Source organism: Protopterus annectens, chromosome 3.part1, assembly GCF_019279795.1.
Source record: "Protopterus annectens isolate FY-2018-M chromosome 3.part1, PAN1.0, whole genome shotgun sequence".
Taxonomy (NCBI): Eukaryota; Metazoa; Chordata; order Ceratodontiformes; family Protopteridae; genus Protopterus; species Protopterus annectens.
The window spans coordinates 1,663,836,612-1,663,849,384 of NC_056732.1; the positions used below are offsets into that span (position 1 = coordinate 1,663,836,612).

Here is a 12,773-nt window from a genome sequence, read left to right on the forward strand (position 1 = left end):
TGTTCACCAGTCCTCGGAATGCCTGTGGCACTGGTGAAATCATGTGCCAACCGGTTCCATGCCTCTGCCTTATACGCTTCCCATTGAACCTGGCCCTGCATGAGTTGCGCTTCATGATCATGGACTAGGAGCCAAACCATATATTTTGACTCCTCAACACCCCACCTTTGTGCTCTAAAGCGATTTCCCTCTCCTGCACCTGCCATGCTGACTGCAAATGGGTACCACAATCAGTTATGGTGTGTATTCCCGCCTATGGGGCTTATATATGCCGGTTTTCCCGCACTTATCTGTGATTGGCCATTTTGGATATTTATCAGCTTACATCAAACCTGCTTTGTCATGGTTTTATTTTTATTCATTCCTATATGCATGCTAATACTGTATTTCTAAGTACAACTGTCATGGCTTAGTGGTTCAGTACTTTGACTATGGTGCACAGTATCCCGAGTTCGACCCTTGTCATTGTTTTTTTATTTTACTACTGTCTAGTCAGGCTAGGAGGTGTGTCTGTGTAAAGGCGACTTTGCTACAGCTTGCCCAACGTTGCCCGACGGTAAGCTGGTTGGTGCGCTGCGCAGCTCCGCGCAAACAGCTTACGCTGGGTAATGCATTATTTCCCTATAAGCACTCATACTTGAGCTGTGTGAAGCACTGCTGAACTACGGGCACTCATATTTTGCTTGTTAAAGTGCTGCTCACCTACGGGCACTCATATTAAGCTTGTTAAAGTGCTGCTCACCTACGGGCACTCATATTTTGCTTGTTAAAGCGCTGCTCAACTACGGGCACTCATATTAAGCTTGTTAAAGCACTGCTCACCTATGGGCACTCATATTGAGCTTGTTAAAGCACTGCTCACGTACGGGCACTGATATTAAGCTTGTTAAAGCACTGCCCACCTACGGGCACTCGTATTAGCTTGTTAAAGCGCTGCTAAGCTATGGGCAATTATGATCCTTTTTTTATATATTACGTCAGTTTTGTTCACAAATACATGGGCCATTTCATTACATTTTACTTAAATTATAGTTTTATATATATATATATATATATATATATATATATATATATATATATATATATATATATATATGTATATGTCAGGGGATTGTTTCATACTTATTTCAATAAAAATGGAGAAAGATGTTGTGGGGGCTCGAACCGTGACTACCTCCTCTTTGGCCGACGTCTCTACCGCTACGCTATTGCTACTTGGCTTAATTTGCATATGTAGATCTTATATACTTTTCAATGTCTGCTAACTGTGTATCATAGGTTCATACTAAGCTAACTGCCCTTGTGAGACATTTTAAGCCTAGCCAATTATCCCTTGTGAGACTCAAACCCTGCACCTTGTGTTTATAAGGCAAACACCTTAACCATTAGGCCACCAAGAGCATACCCGCGCAAACGAACGCAGATGCGGGCAAACATACTCGCGCAAACGAACGCAGATGCGGGCAAACATTTTGGAAATTATCAAAAAAAAATGAAACTGCTATTTTTACATTTTACACATTTTCAGTGGGTTTAGTCTGTGGGGATGTGTGGTGTTGTATTCCTTGACATTTCAGTGGACTCGCTCGTGGGTGTTTACTTTCAGGACTCTGACTCTTCTGGGGGCGTGTCCCTTTGCAGTACTCGGCAATCGGACACTCCCCCTACCTTCCTACACGGACCGTGTTAGACTAGAGTATGATTCAGCATGCCCTCATGAATATGCATGGAATGCTGACGTCATACCGTTCAACTGCAGCCTCCGAGTAAGACATATTAAGTCTTACACAGAGGTTTCGTGAATCCGGCCCTTTGTCAAATCAAGTTGTTCTGCAGCTTTTACTCTTGCAAATGCTTCTTCTGACATAACATTGCACTTTGAGCCAGTATCTACCTTGACCTCTCTGGGACTCCCATTAATCCAAACAGTACAAAAGATCTCATTCTTTACCCACAAATCTACTGCACTGACTGTTTCACCAAGCTATCAACATAAAAAGTAGGGTTGCAGCTTTCTGATTAACTTGCCTCTTGGAATGCCCTCTTTTAATAAAAGAATGTGCCTTATTTGATTTATAAAATCTTTTGAAATGATTCCACTTATTGCAAAAATGACACTGCTGACCAAAATCCAAGCACTTTTCTCTTCTGGGTTCATGATTTCCACCACAATTTCAATAGCTGATTATGAAGCTGGGTGGGGGCACATGTTTTGACTTTGCTAACTCACCCTTATGCTTCACTGAGTATGCTCTGGAATTTTCTGGAAAGACTCTGGATTTCTCTGGGAATGTACAGGGCCTGCAGTAGCTGCCATGTCCTTGGGCCTGTTTCTTTTAACCATGTGCTGCATACTATCAACATGAGCTTTGTTACTGTGGCTTCTGCAGCTATTCTCATTTGTAAGCTTACTTGTGTGCTTTTCTGTAAGCTCATGTATCTAAAAATCACCATGGCCTTATTTAACGTCATATCACTGTCTCGAAGCAAAATCTTTCTCACTGTGACATTATTAATACCACACACCAACCTGTCCTTTAACAACTCATCTCTCGAGTCACCAGTTCTGCACATTTTAGTTATATATACTGCAAAAGTTTCACCAGGCTTTTGATCCCTTGTGAAAAATAAGTGCCTTGCCATTGTAATATTCATTTGGGGGGGGGGGGGTACACATTTCTCTAAATTTATGTTTTAAGCATTCAGTCTTCCCTTGTTTTAGCCAGTAACACTATATGGCAGTCTTCTCCTTCCCCTGGAAACACAGCAGGTGCACACACAAATGAACACCCTCTTTCAATGGCCTCTGAACCAACTACATTAACCAGAATAAATGCTTTTGTACGTGTGTCTTTGTCAGAAAAAGCAGTCTGTATGAAAATATTGTATTCCTGCTCACTCTCCAATTTTCTGCAGTATTGTTATCAAACACAAGCGGCTTAGGTCTGCAAAATCCTTATGCCATATCCACAGAATATAGTAAAACACAATGCAAAATGGCCCTCATAATTATGTACGAACATGCACACACCAGGTACTTGTAATAATATTCAAATGCACAATAAACTCTTCTAAATACAGTACTCTGCAAAATATGCCTTAAAATAACTGTAGTTTGTGAAATATTCTTTGAAACAACTTTACTTTGCAAAATAACTGCACTGTAATACTGCACACACTTGCAAACACTTTGCACACTTCAGATATTTTGAAAAGCTTTAGTTAATACAACAGGCTGGTCAAACAGTATGACGACAGTTTTCCCTTTTTTATACATTTTATGCAATTTGGATATTGTTTCAAATGTTTTTTGCAATTATTTTGAATATTTTTATCCATATGCCACGGTTTCTGACATTTTGTATAATAAGAAATTCATTTTGAGCCTTTGTTTTTTATCTGTAACAAAATAAATCATTTAAGTGACTTTTAGTTCCAGGAATTTGTTTCTAACATGTTTTGCAAGTTGTTTGAGCAGTAGGGATGACCCAGTCCTGTTTATTCTTCCAACTTTAACTAGTTGCCTCATGGCTGCAACTTTGGATCCCATTCTGACACCATGTCGCCTTCTTATGTGCATTAAGAAGATGCTGAGGTTTGGGTGTTTGTTTAAGCAGTTTATTGTATACAAATACATCAGGATGGATGGTAGGAACATTAAACTTAAACAAAATAACTGACTGGCTACATTACTGTAATTGCATTTTTATTGATTTACTTAACTGTAAACTGCTTTTTTTATACTGAGAGTTGTATTTTCTTTTTGTAAGTGCTCTATCTGTGCTTTTCTGTGCATTTTTATGAGGTTTCTGTGTTCTAGTCAGGTAGCATAGTCTGGATCGAGGCCTGCTGTTATCCAGGCATGGTTGTTTTGCTTGTTGAGTTTCCTGTGTTTCTAACAGCCACCTTCTGCTGGTGGTGTCTAGTCTTCACTGTTAGTGAGAGAAACAGGGTTGCCCGACCTTCTCTAGTATGAGTGATTGGTTGAAAGAACAGGGGCTAGCAGGATTGGGTAGTAATTCGAGCTTCTAGATTCTTCCATCTTTTCTGGTATTTAAACCCTGTGCTTGCAGAGTGTTGCACTTGTTTGCTTGTTGTGCACTGATGCTGCTCTATTTTAACCCATTGCGAGACATCTCAGTTGCATTTTTTCCCTTACCAGCACTCCTATGTAACTGATGCCCTCGCTTGCAACTACTGTGATTTTATCCAGCCCTGCTCACACCTATACGTACTCTGTTCTGATAGTACCCACTCTACAATCCTTTACTTCTCTTCCACAGATTCTGACAATCATGGACGGACAATTTCCTGTGGTTTCTCCTGCTAGTCTTGTTGATAGGGGCATCCCGAGACAGTGTAGCAACTGCCTCATGTACACAGACAATCCTCTTTTTCTACCACCTAGGAACACAATATGTGAGAGAGGCAATTACATTAAGAACCTAGAATCCTTGATGTCTCACTCACAAGCAAGTACATCTGGCAATGAGAAGGTTGTCTGCAAAAACACAACAAACACCACACCACCCACACCTGTACAGTACATTCTTACGTATGTGGAGGTTCTCAACAAAAACATACCTAAACAAAAGAGACCTCCAAGGCAAAAACACACACGCACATCACAACCCACCACACCAAGCATCACACATAGTACACATGCCTGTGTCTCACAACCTCTAAGGCCCAGCCACAAAATCAACATACTAGTCATAGGAGACTCTATCATGAGACACACAGATGTGTCCTTCACCAGGCTAGACAAGGGGAAAGTTACTGCAAATTGCTTGTCGGGTGCTAGAATTCACCATATCACTCACTCACTTAAGTCTCTCAACAACAGGTACTGTTATGACTCTATCATAGCCCATGTTGGTGTGAATGATTTGAGACGTACCTCTCTGGACTATATAAAGAGAGACACGATTGAGCTCACTGAATATGTGTCCCAAGCAGGTATGTCCCTAGCCTTAAGCAGCATCCTACCATCACCCAGAATGATGCCTCAGTGCAAACAGAAAATGAATGAATTTAACAATTGGCTTAGTTTCTGGTGTCATTCCAAAGGGATCCAGTACCTGACAGCCCAGGAGGTTATGATTGACAGACCACAATGCTTTGCCAGAGATGGCCTTTATCTGTCTCCCCTAGGCTTCAGGCTTCTGGCAAAGACTGTTGCCTCCCCCATAGTGCCATTTTAGGCAAAGTCATGAGGTCAAAATTGCCAGTGTGAAAAATTCTTCTAAATGAAATTTAAAGGTCATGCTGCTAAATGCTAGGAGTCTTAACATGAAACTGCATTCATTGCAAGCATTCCTCGACCTGGAAGATGCTGACATTTGTGCAGTCACTGATACCTGGTTCAAAGCTGCGGAGAGCACCCCAGCCTTACCAGGTTACTTGTCCTACCATACTTTCAGACCCCAAACTGAGGGCTACAAAACCAAAGAAGGTGGAGTTTCAATATTTAACAAAGACATACACACCTCCAGGCTGGTCAGACAGTATGACACACAGGAGACACTCCAGTTGCAGTTAACTATTGGTAAAACACCTGTTCAAATCATAGCTAGCTACAGACCCCCAACAATGACTCAGGAGGCCTACTTCACCTATCTGGACCTACTTGAATCCAACAAGATTCAACCCTCTACCCTGATCCTGGGCAACTTTAACTACCCAACCATAGAGTGGAAGACCTATCTTAGTTCAAACATGAACGCCCAGAGATTCCTCAAGTTCATAGATGCCAAAGCATTGGATCAGCTGGTCAACACCCACACAAGAGGCAAAAAATCTCCTGGACCTGGTACTAGCCAACATGAGCACCTCTACAGTGTCATCCTCCTTGGTGAGATTCTATCATAAAGCAATCACTTTTGAAGTCACCATCTCCCCTGACACCCCCCCCCCCCCACCCGAGTCAAACAAAAACACTTTTCCAAGGCTGACTGCAACCTCCTGAGAGCAAGTATAAGCAGCTTCATAACCACTATCCCTTCAGTTGAGTTAAGCACTAATGTCCAAGCCTACACCAAAAAACTATATGAGCACCTATATAGCTGCATGGACTCAGCAATACCTGACAGGACCAAATCATTTTCCTCAAAGAAGAGTAAACCTGTCTGATGGACAGCAGCAGTAAACAGACTCTAAAATAAAATGGAAAAATGCTGTCCAGGACCAGGAAGAAGTAGGTGCCAAGTTGGAAGCAATCTCTCCTTTGTCTGAACAAGCAAATACGGTCACTGGTGAAATCCTCTAAGGTTAACTTCGAGTCCAAATTGGCCACATCCACTAAGGACAATCACGAGGCCTTCTTCACATTATCCACAATTTCAAAGGTAACTCCCATATCTGCTCTAAATTGGTCATCAAGAATACCACATACACAAATGCCATAGATATAGCCAACCTGCTGGCGGACAAGTTCAGTGAAAACTTCACCGCCCCCCGTCCCCCCCCATCAGTAAACCAGGACATCCCCAGCACCTGTTCCCCACCCCTCATCACCAGGGAGCAGGTTATTAATGCCTTCTCAAAGGCAAAGAATACAGCCTCCATGGGACCCAGCAACATCCCTGGCTGTGTCCTACATGAACTCAGGCATGAGCTCTCAGCACCATTAAGCATCCTATTCAACCAAAACCAGAGGAACGGCTTCATCCCAGCAGAATGAAGGACAGCCACTTTCATCCCTCTGCACAAAGGTGGAGCATCCACTGCCCCAGGCAATTATATGTCCATCAGCTTAACTAGCCTGATCTGCAAGGCCATGGAAGACGTTATCATGGACCTTATAAACAAGGACATTGGCAACCTCCAAACGCTTGATCCCACACAGTTTGGTTTTGTTAAAGGGAGATCATGCCTGATAAACTTGGTTGCCTTCTTCGAAACAGTCACCAAAGCCATGGATGAGGGCAAGACAGTGCACACCACCTACCTTGACCTAGCCAAAGTCTTCAACACTATTCCCACATGGGCATAATAGATAAACTGTTCCAGCTAGGCATCAACCCATATGTTACCAGATGGGTAGCTAACTGGCTCACTGATAGAACCCACTCAGTCAAAATAGAGGAAGCCACCTCTAGTAGTAGACCTGTAACAAGTGGAATACCCCAAGGATTGATCTTTGGGCCTCTAGTGTTTGGGATATACTTTTTTGAGGTGCAAGCCAAAACCAGTGGTCTGTGGCTGACCAGCTTTGCAGATGACTGCAAGCTGGACACTGTCATAAATTCCCCTAGTGATGTGAACATCCTCCAAGAGGAACTTAACCAAACTAATGACTGGTTCCGGAAGCATGGCCTCAAACTGAATACCAAGAAATGCATCATTATCCCCTTTCGGGAAAATAGTGTCCCCACAAATTATCACATTAATAACAACGTACTAAGCACACAGTCAGTCTTGAGGGACTTGGGCACCCAGGTTGATAGCAACCAGACTTTTGACCACCATATTGCCTCCGTTGTATGGAAGGGTTTCTACATGACCCACATGAAAAGTAAGGGTATTTCATCCAGGAACAAGGAGGTCATAACATCCCTGTACTCCTCCCTTATCAGACCCATTATCAAGTACAATACCCCCTTTGGTATGTACCTTTCCAAGCACATGCAGCAGGTGGAGAGCCACAGAGGTTCCTCACCAGGAAAATACAGGGTCTCAAACACCTATCCTATACAGATAGGCTAAAAGCCCTGTCCCTCTTCTCAGTCTCGTAAAGACTGCTCAGAGGTGACCTGTGTCTGGCATACAAGGCCGTCTCAGACTCAGCCTTGATTAGAGTTGCTGCATATCCATGTCAAACTTCACTCATGCAACCCGCACACAAGGTCTCAACCTGGTCTGTAACATTAATAGAACTTGTTGGCGGGAGAGATTTGTGTCCCAATGACTCCCCCATCTGTGGAATAGACTTCCTCATGTCAAGCAGAGTACCTCACTAGCCCTCTTTAAAAGGAACCTGGGCGACTGGAAGGGAAACAGAAATATACCCCTGGGATCCCACCTGTGTCCCTGCTGGACAGGGAAAACAGGTGCTGACTTTGTTGGAACATGGATGAAATTTTGGGCCAGGTTTATAAGGGCCTCCGGGCCAATAACGTAGTATCATCCTGTGAACCTATGAACTACATACTTGCATGCTCACTCAAAATGGCACTTTTGCTTGCATGTGCTCAGTACTTATATGCATGTGCTGACTCACTGGAAAGCTTCTTAAAGGTGAATCACACACTGATCTACAATTATAACAAGGCTTATTTACTTAAAAGTGTCAACTAAGCAGTTCAGATGCTCTTTTTCAGTAATGAATCAAATATGATGTCCTTTGCACTGAGCACACAAATTCTAGGTGTTGTGTCCCAGCTTATGCACTGCTCTGTCACTGCACCACAACTTCCAAGTACATTAGATGCCTCTCAACTCTTCATGAATTGAGCGCTTCAGGTTCTTTGCTGTTCATTTCCAGTTTGCTCCAGCTGCACATTCCTTAGTTTCTTCTCTGTTTCTGATGCTTTTCTTCTGCAGGAAGAAACTGATTGCTAACTCTAACTAACCTATCATTGATTCCTTGGCCCACTTTCATTCAGTTTAAAATGAAAATGGAGCTATCAGTTCTCAGTAACACATATAGGAAGGCATCAAAAAATAAATATGGAGCTTTCTGGATTCAGAATTGAAAATAATATGTATTCCTAGATAAAAGTAATATTGCATTAATTTTAAATATGGTGACTAAAAATTACAGCAATTATGTTTTTCATTAACTTTTAAGACGTCTGTTCATTTGTCTTTAAGGGTGGGAGCAAAGTCTATGAAGTGTTTATGGATAAATGCCACAGTTATCTTTCCTTGCAATGTTCATGAGAATATGTAAAACATTGTTGTTGATACAGTTTTTTTTTTATAGCTGGAGGAGCAAAAGTAGCCAAAAAGTCAGTAGTCAGTGGATAGCTTTTTGAATATGGTTGGTAATAAAGAGGTAGAGACTGATTGTTTTTTTTTTTGTACTGAACCTGTTACACTCCTATGCAGTAATAAGCATTACAGTCATATTTCTCAAGTTTTTTTGATTTTGCAGAATGCCTCTGATTTTGCCTTGCCCTCATAAAATTGTTGATTTCTATGTAAATCACTAGCAATTACAGTCTGTACCTAATGCTGGTGGCATAGTTTCATGGTTTTCCTACAAGCAGTCGAGACTATTGTCTTAAAGCTAAAGACTCTTAGGTAAGTACTAAACTAGCTGCTCTTGTGAGTCTAGACAATTTTCTTTTCAAAGGCAAGAATCAAACCCTGTACCTTGTCTGTATGAGGTAAACAAACACCTTAACCATTATACCAACCCCCAAATCCTTTAAGGATTATAAACTCCTTCCCTGTATGAGCAAGCAGCTGCCACACTATCCACACACAGTCTAAGTGAAAACAGTGGAGCAGCTTTAGGGAGGAAGTCGGGGGGATTTTAGGTTTAGGGAGCAGGAAAGAAGTTTTAGGGCTACAGAGCTGGAGATCAGTTTTAAAGTTACAGAGGGGAATGAGAGTTTTTGGTTTAGGGAGGGAAGTTGGAATTTAGGGTTAAGGATTGAGTAAAGAATTCAGTTTTAGAGAGGGTGGCTGGAAATGTAAATTTTTTGAGTAATCAGAGATTTTAGGTTTTGGAAGGGGGAGTGGAGTTTTAGGCTTACAGAAGAATCAGGTTTAGAACTGTGGGGGGTTTAGGGTTAGTGTTAGGACTCCAGTAGAGCTATACAGTTTGATAGGGTCAGGTTTTGGGAGAGCTAAATACTTAAGTAAGATCGAGTTATTGGGAGTTAACATTTGACTTTTCAAGTAAGTGGCAGTGAGCAAGTGTGTTGCAAGCCATTTCTAATTGTTCAGAAAATGCAATTTTCCTTGATTTAGGACCTTTGCACCCCCCCCCCCCATTATTTTTAGTTTTGTCCAGAAGAAGTTGAATTGTATGGTTAGTGTAACTCAGCACCATTACCTCAACTTGTTGTTTTTCCTACCGACACTGAAATACATCGATCTCAGAGACAGTGTGTATAAACAGGCATGGCTCATAGGGGGCATGTTAATGGCATTACAGTGAATTTCTGATAGGAATACCAATTCTAATATGTACACTTGCAGAGTGTGATGCACTTATTTAAAAGCAATTGCATTATCATTGTTAGTCTATTTGTTCAAAAACATCTTTATAAAATATTTTTATTGAAATTTTATATACAAAGATAAAAAGCAATTATTTACACAGTTTTTCTCCATATATTCTTGCTGTATGCATTACTGAACCTTCAGTAAATTGTGCTGTGCTGCAACTAAAAGCATTACATGCCTGGTCCAGGGTTAAGTACCAGTTGCAATGGGAACATTTAGACAAATTTATTAATTTCTTTAAATGGAGGTAAATGGGAGTAGGAGTGCACCCATAGGAGCATTGAGTACAAGATGGGATGTTCTTGCTACATTTCTTTTGACTACTAGTAGAAGCAGTTTATTTTTTTTTTTAGGAAAATGTGTTTGTTGATTTGCTATGCAGCAACTACCGTACATCTAAAGAATAAAACGTTGCAATGACAAACACTTGGAAAAAAAAACACTATTGACAGCTGAGAAGTGCTGCTGGGAAACTGAAACCAAATGTATAAGTAAATCGAAACTTATGTTATTTTAAAGCCCTTTCATTCCAAGGAGAAGGTTCAGCTTTGCTTAGTGCAAGTGTTAACTTACCGAACTAAAAATGGGCAAAATATTTCAAGTGTTTGTCATCGGAATCAAGAATGAAAAGATTACTCTTGATGTGGCCGAATCAGAAACACAATTCAAAAGTACAACTGTGGGAAATGTGAAGAAGTTGCAGGATCGTGTCCCAGGTGAGTGAGTGTGCGCACGCATGATGGGGTCGGGGAGTGGGGGTTAGGGTTAAAGCTGGGGTTAGTATTACTCATGACAGGTGTGATGTCTGTGAGAGCCAGATCCCTCTATTAGCTGGCTGTTTTTTACCACTTATTGCACATTTGCACTGTTGAACAGCGCTTCCTGCTTCAGCAGTGTGAGCTGTGGCATAAATATCAGTTTAATTCGTGAAGGACATATCCCTCATAATACGTAAGCAGGTTCTTTGTTTAGTTCTACATATTTAAAAGCGTTCTCGCCCAAAAGCAGAGAGAACCTGGGGACACTTGTCTGTTTATCTACCTGCAGGGAATTAATGTAAAAACATCTGGTTAAGTTAATTTCTATTATTTGGGGGTGGAATTGTAAGGTGGGTAACACCTACGCTGCTGGAGAGGTTACATTCAAGTGCCCTCCATTAATTGTAGTGATCCTTATAACCTGCATGTCTCTGTAGCTGTCGTTGTATTAATTGTACGTGTACTTTTTTCCCTCCGCAGGATTTTCAGAATGTCGACTTCTGTTTGCTGACACTCAGCTGGAGGACGACAAAACGTTGTCTAACTACGGTATCGAGGACAAATCCACATTAACAACTATCTTAATGCTGCCAGGAGGATTTACTCCAACTGTCTAGTCTGTGGGATCACAATTCTGACAGTTTAAATGTTGGCTCACCGCGAATATGCTGGAAGACGGTGCCATGAGATGACGTAATTTGCCTTTCCCTGACTTACGTTAATTTCTTACCCAAGTTTGTCAGGTTGTTGCCTTTGTAAAAAGCATTTGGTTCGTGTGTTTTGGACGTTAGAGCAGAGTTTTCTAACAAAAACAGGTTTAAAAAAAAAGCCACTGCCTACCACGGACTGAACTTTGTAAAGACGCACGTTAGGAAAAGCTTGTATTTGTGGTCTCGTAAGCTTTGCTTCATGTTTCTTTAAATGAGAAGTTTGGTATTTCTTTACTTCTTGCGTATTTGTATGATGGTTTAAAAATGGTAATTAGTAGCTCTGGATAACAATATTCCAATGCACCACAGACTTTCGTGATATGATTTTGGATGTCACATTTAGCCATCTTCTTCCTAGCTTTAGTTATTTTGTTCTTAAATCAGATCTGTTTATGGAGCCCGCTTATGAAATAAATAAACCTAAGTTTGTACCGGGGTTGCAGCCAGAGAATTTAATTGTGTACTGGTGTCCCTCAACTCACCAGGCAGTTTGCATCACTTTCCCACTGAAACCATTTAAATATATATTTTTTAAATCCATGTAACTGTTGTTGGAGGAATTAATTTAGACAGTTATGGACATAGTATGGCCTAAAAAGCCATTGTTTCTGTTAGTAATGTTTAGAAAATTGTATTCAGGGGAGTACAAAGAGTATGGCTAGCTACCCCTCGGTCTATATAAATATCCCCAATCAGAAATTTTGGCTTGAAAAATAAAAAGTGCAATCTAAGATTTTAATGATCCATGCTCAAAAGTATGGAACACAGTGTATTGCGTCACCAAATTTTTTTTAGAAAAATAATGTTGTACTACATGTACAGATCTACCCATTTTGTTATGAAATTTCACTTGTGTAGTAAACAATTAAAATACCTGTTTTACTAAAATGTTGTCTCTGTGTATTAGCTAATGCTGTAACTGTGATGTTTATACTGTTGTGACAGCAGACTGTGAGTTTGATATTATAAAGAGTTATTTCATACAGGATAAACTTAAGAACAAATCACAGGAGACAGTATCTAGTGGGCTTGGAACTTTTGCAATTAATTTGATACTGGAGGTAGAAACAACTTTAGGAGTCAACAGTTTTGCAAGGTTCAGCATTTTGGATAACATTCAGGGATT

At 40.9% G+C, this 12,773-nt stretch overlaps 1 protein-coding gene across 1 annotated transcript; it reads left to right on the forward strand.

The window, feature by feature from the left end:
- Nucleotides 1-10,656: 10,656 nt before the first annotated feature.
- Nucleotides 10,657-12,535, forward strand: LOC122798610 (ubiquitin-60S ribosomal protein L40-like). Its single transcript, XM_044067687.1, has 2 exons — nt 10,657-10,895; nt 11,418-12,535. Exons 1-2 carry the CDS (start codon nt 10,763-10,765, stop codon nt 11,552-11,554), a joined length of 270 nt encoding a protein of 89 aa, XP_043923622.1. The 5' UTR covers nt 10,657-10,762; the 3' UTR covers nt 11,555-12,535.
- The last annotated feature ends 238 nt before the right edge of the window (nt 12,536-12,773 follow it).

Excerpts from the sequence above, each read along its gene's own strand:
- LOC122798610 (XM_044067687.1), top strand. The coding sequence starts at position 10,763 with ATGGGCAAAATATTTCAAGTGTTTGTCATCGGAATCAAGAATGAAAAG. Across the intron at positions 10,896-11,417 it reads GTTGCAGGATCGTGTCCCAG|GATTTTCAGAATGTCGACTT; the intron begins GTGAGTGAGTGT and ends TTCCCTCCGCAG.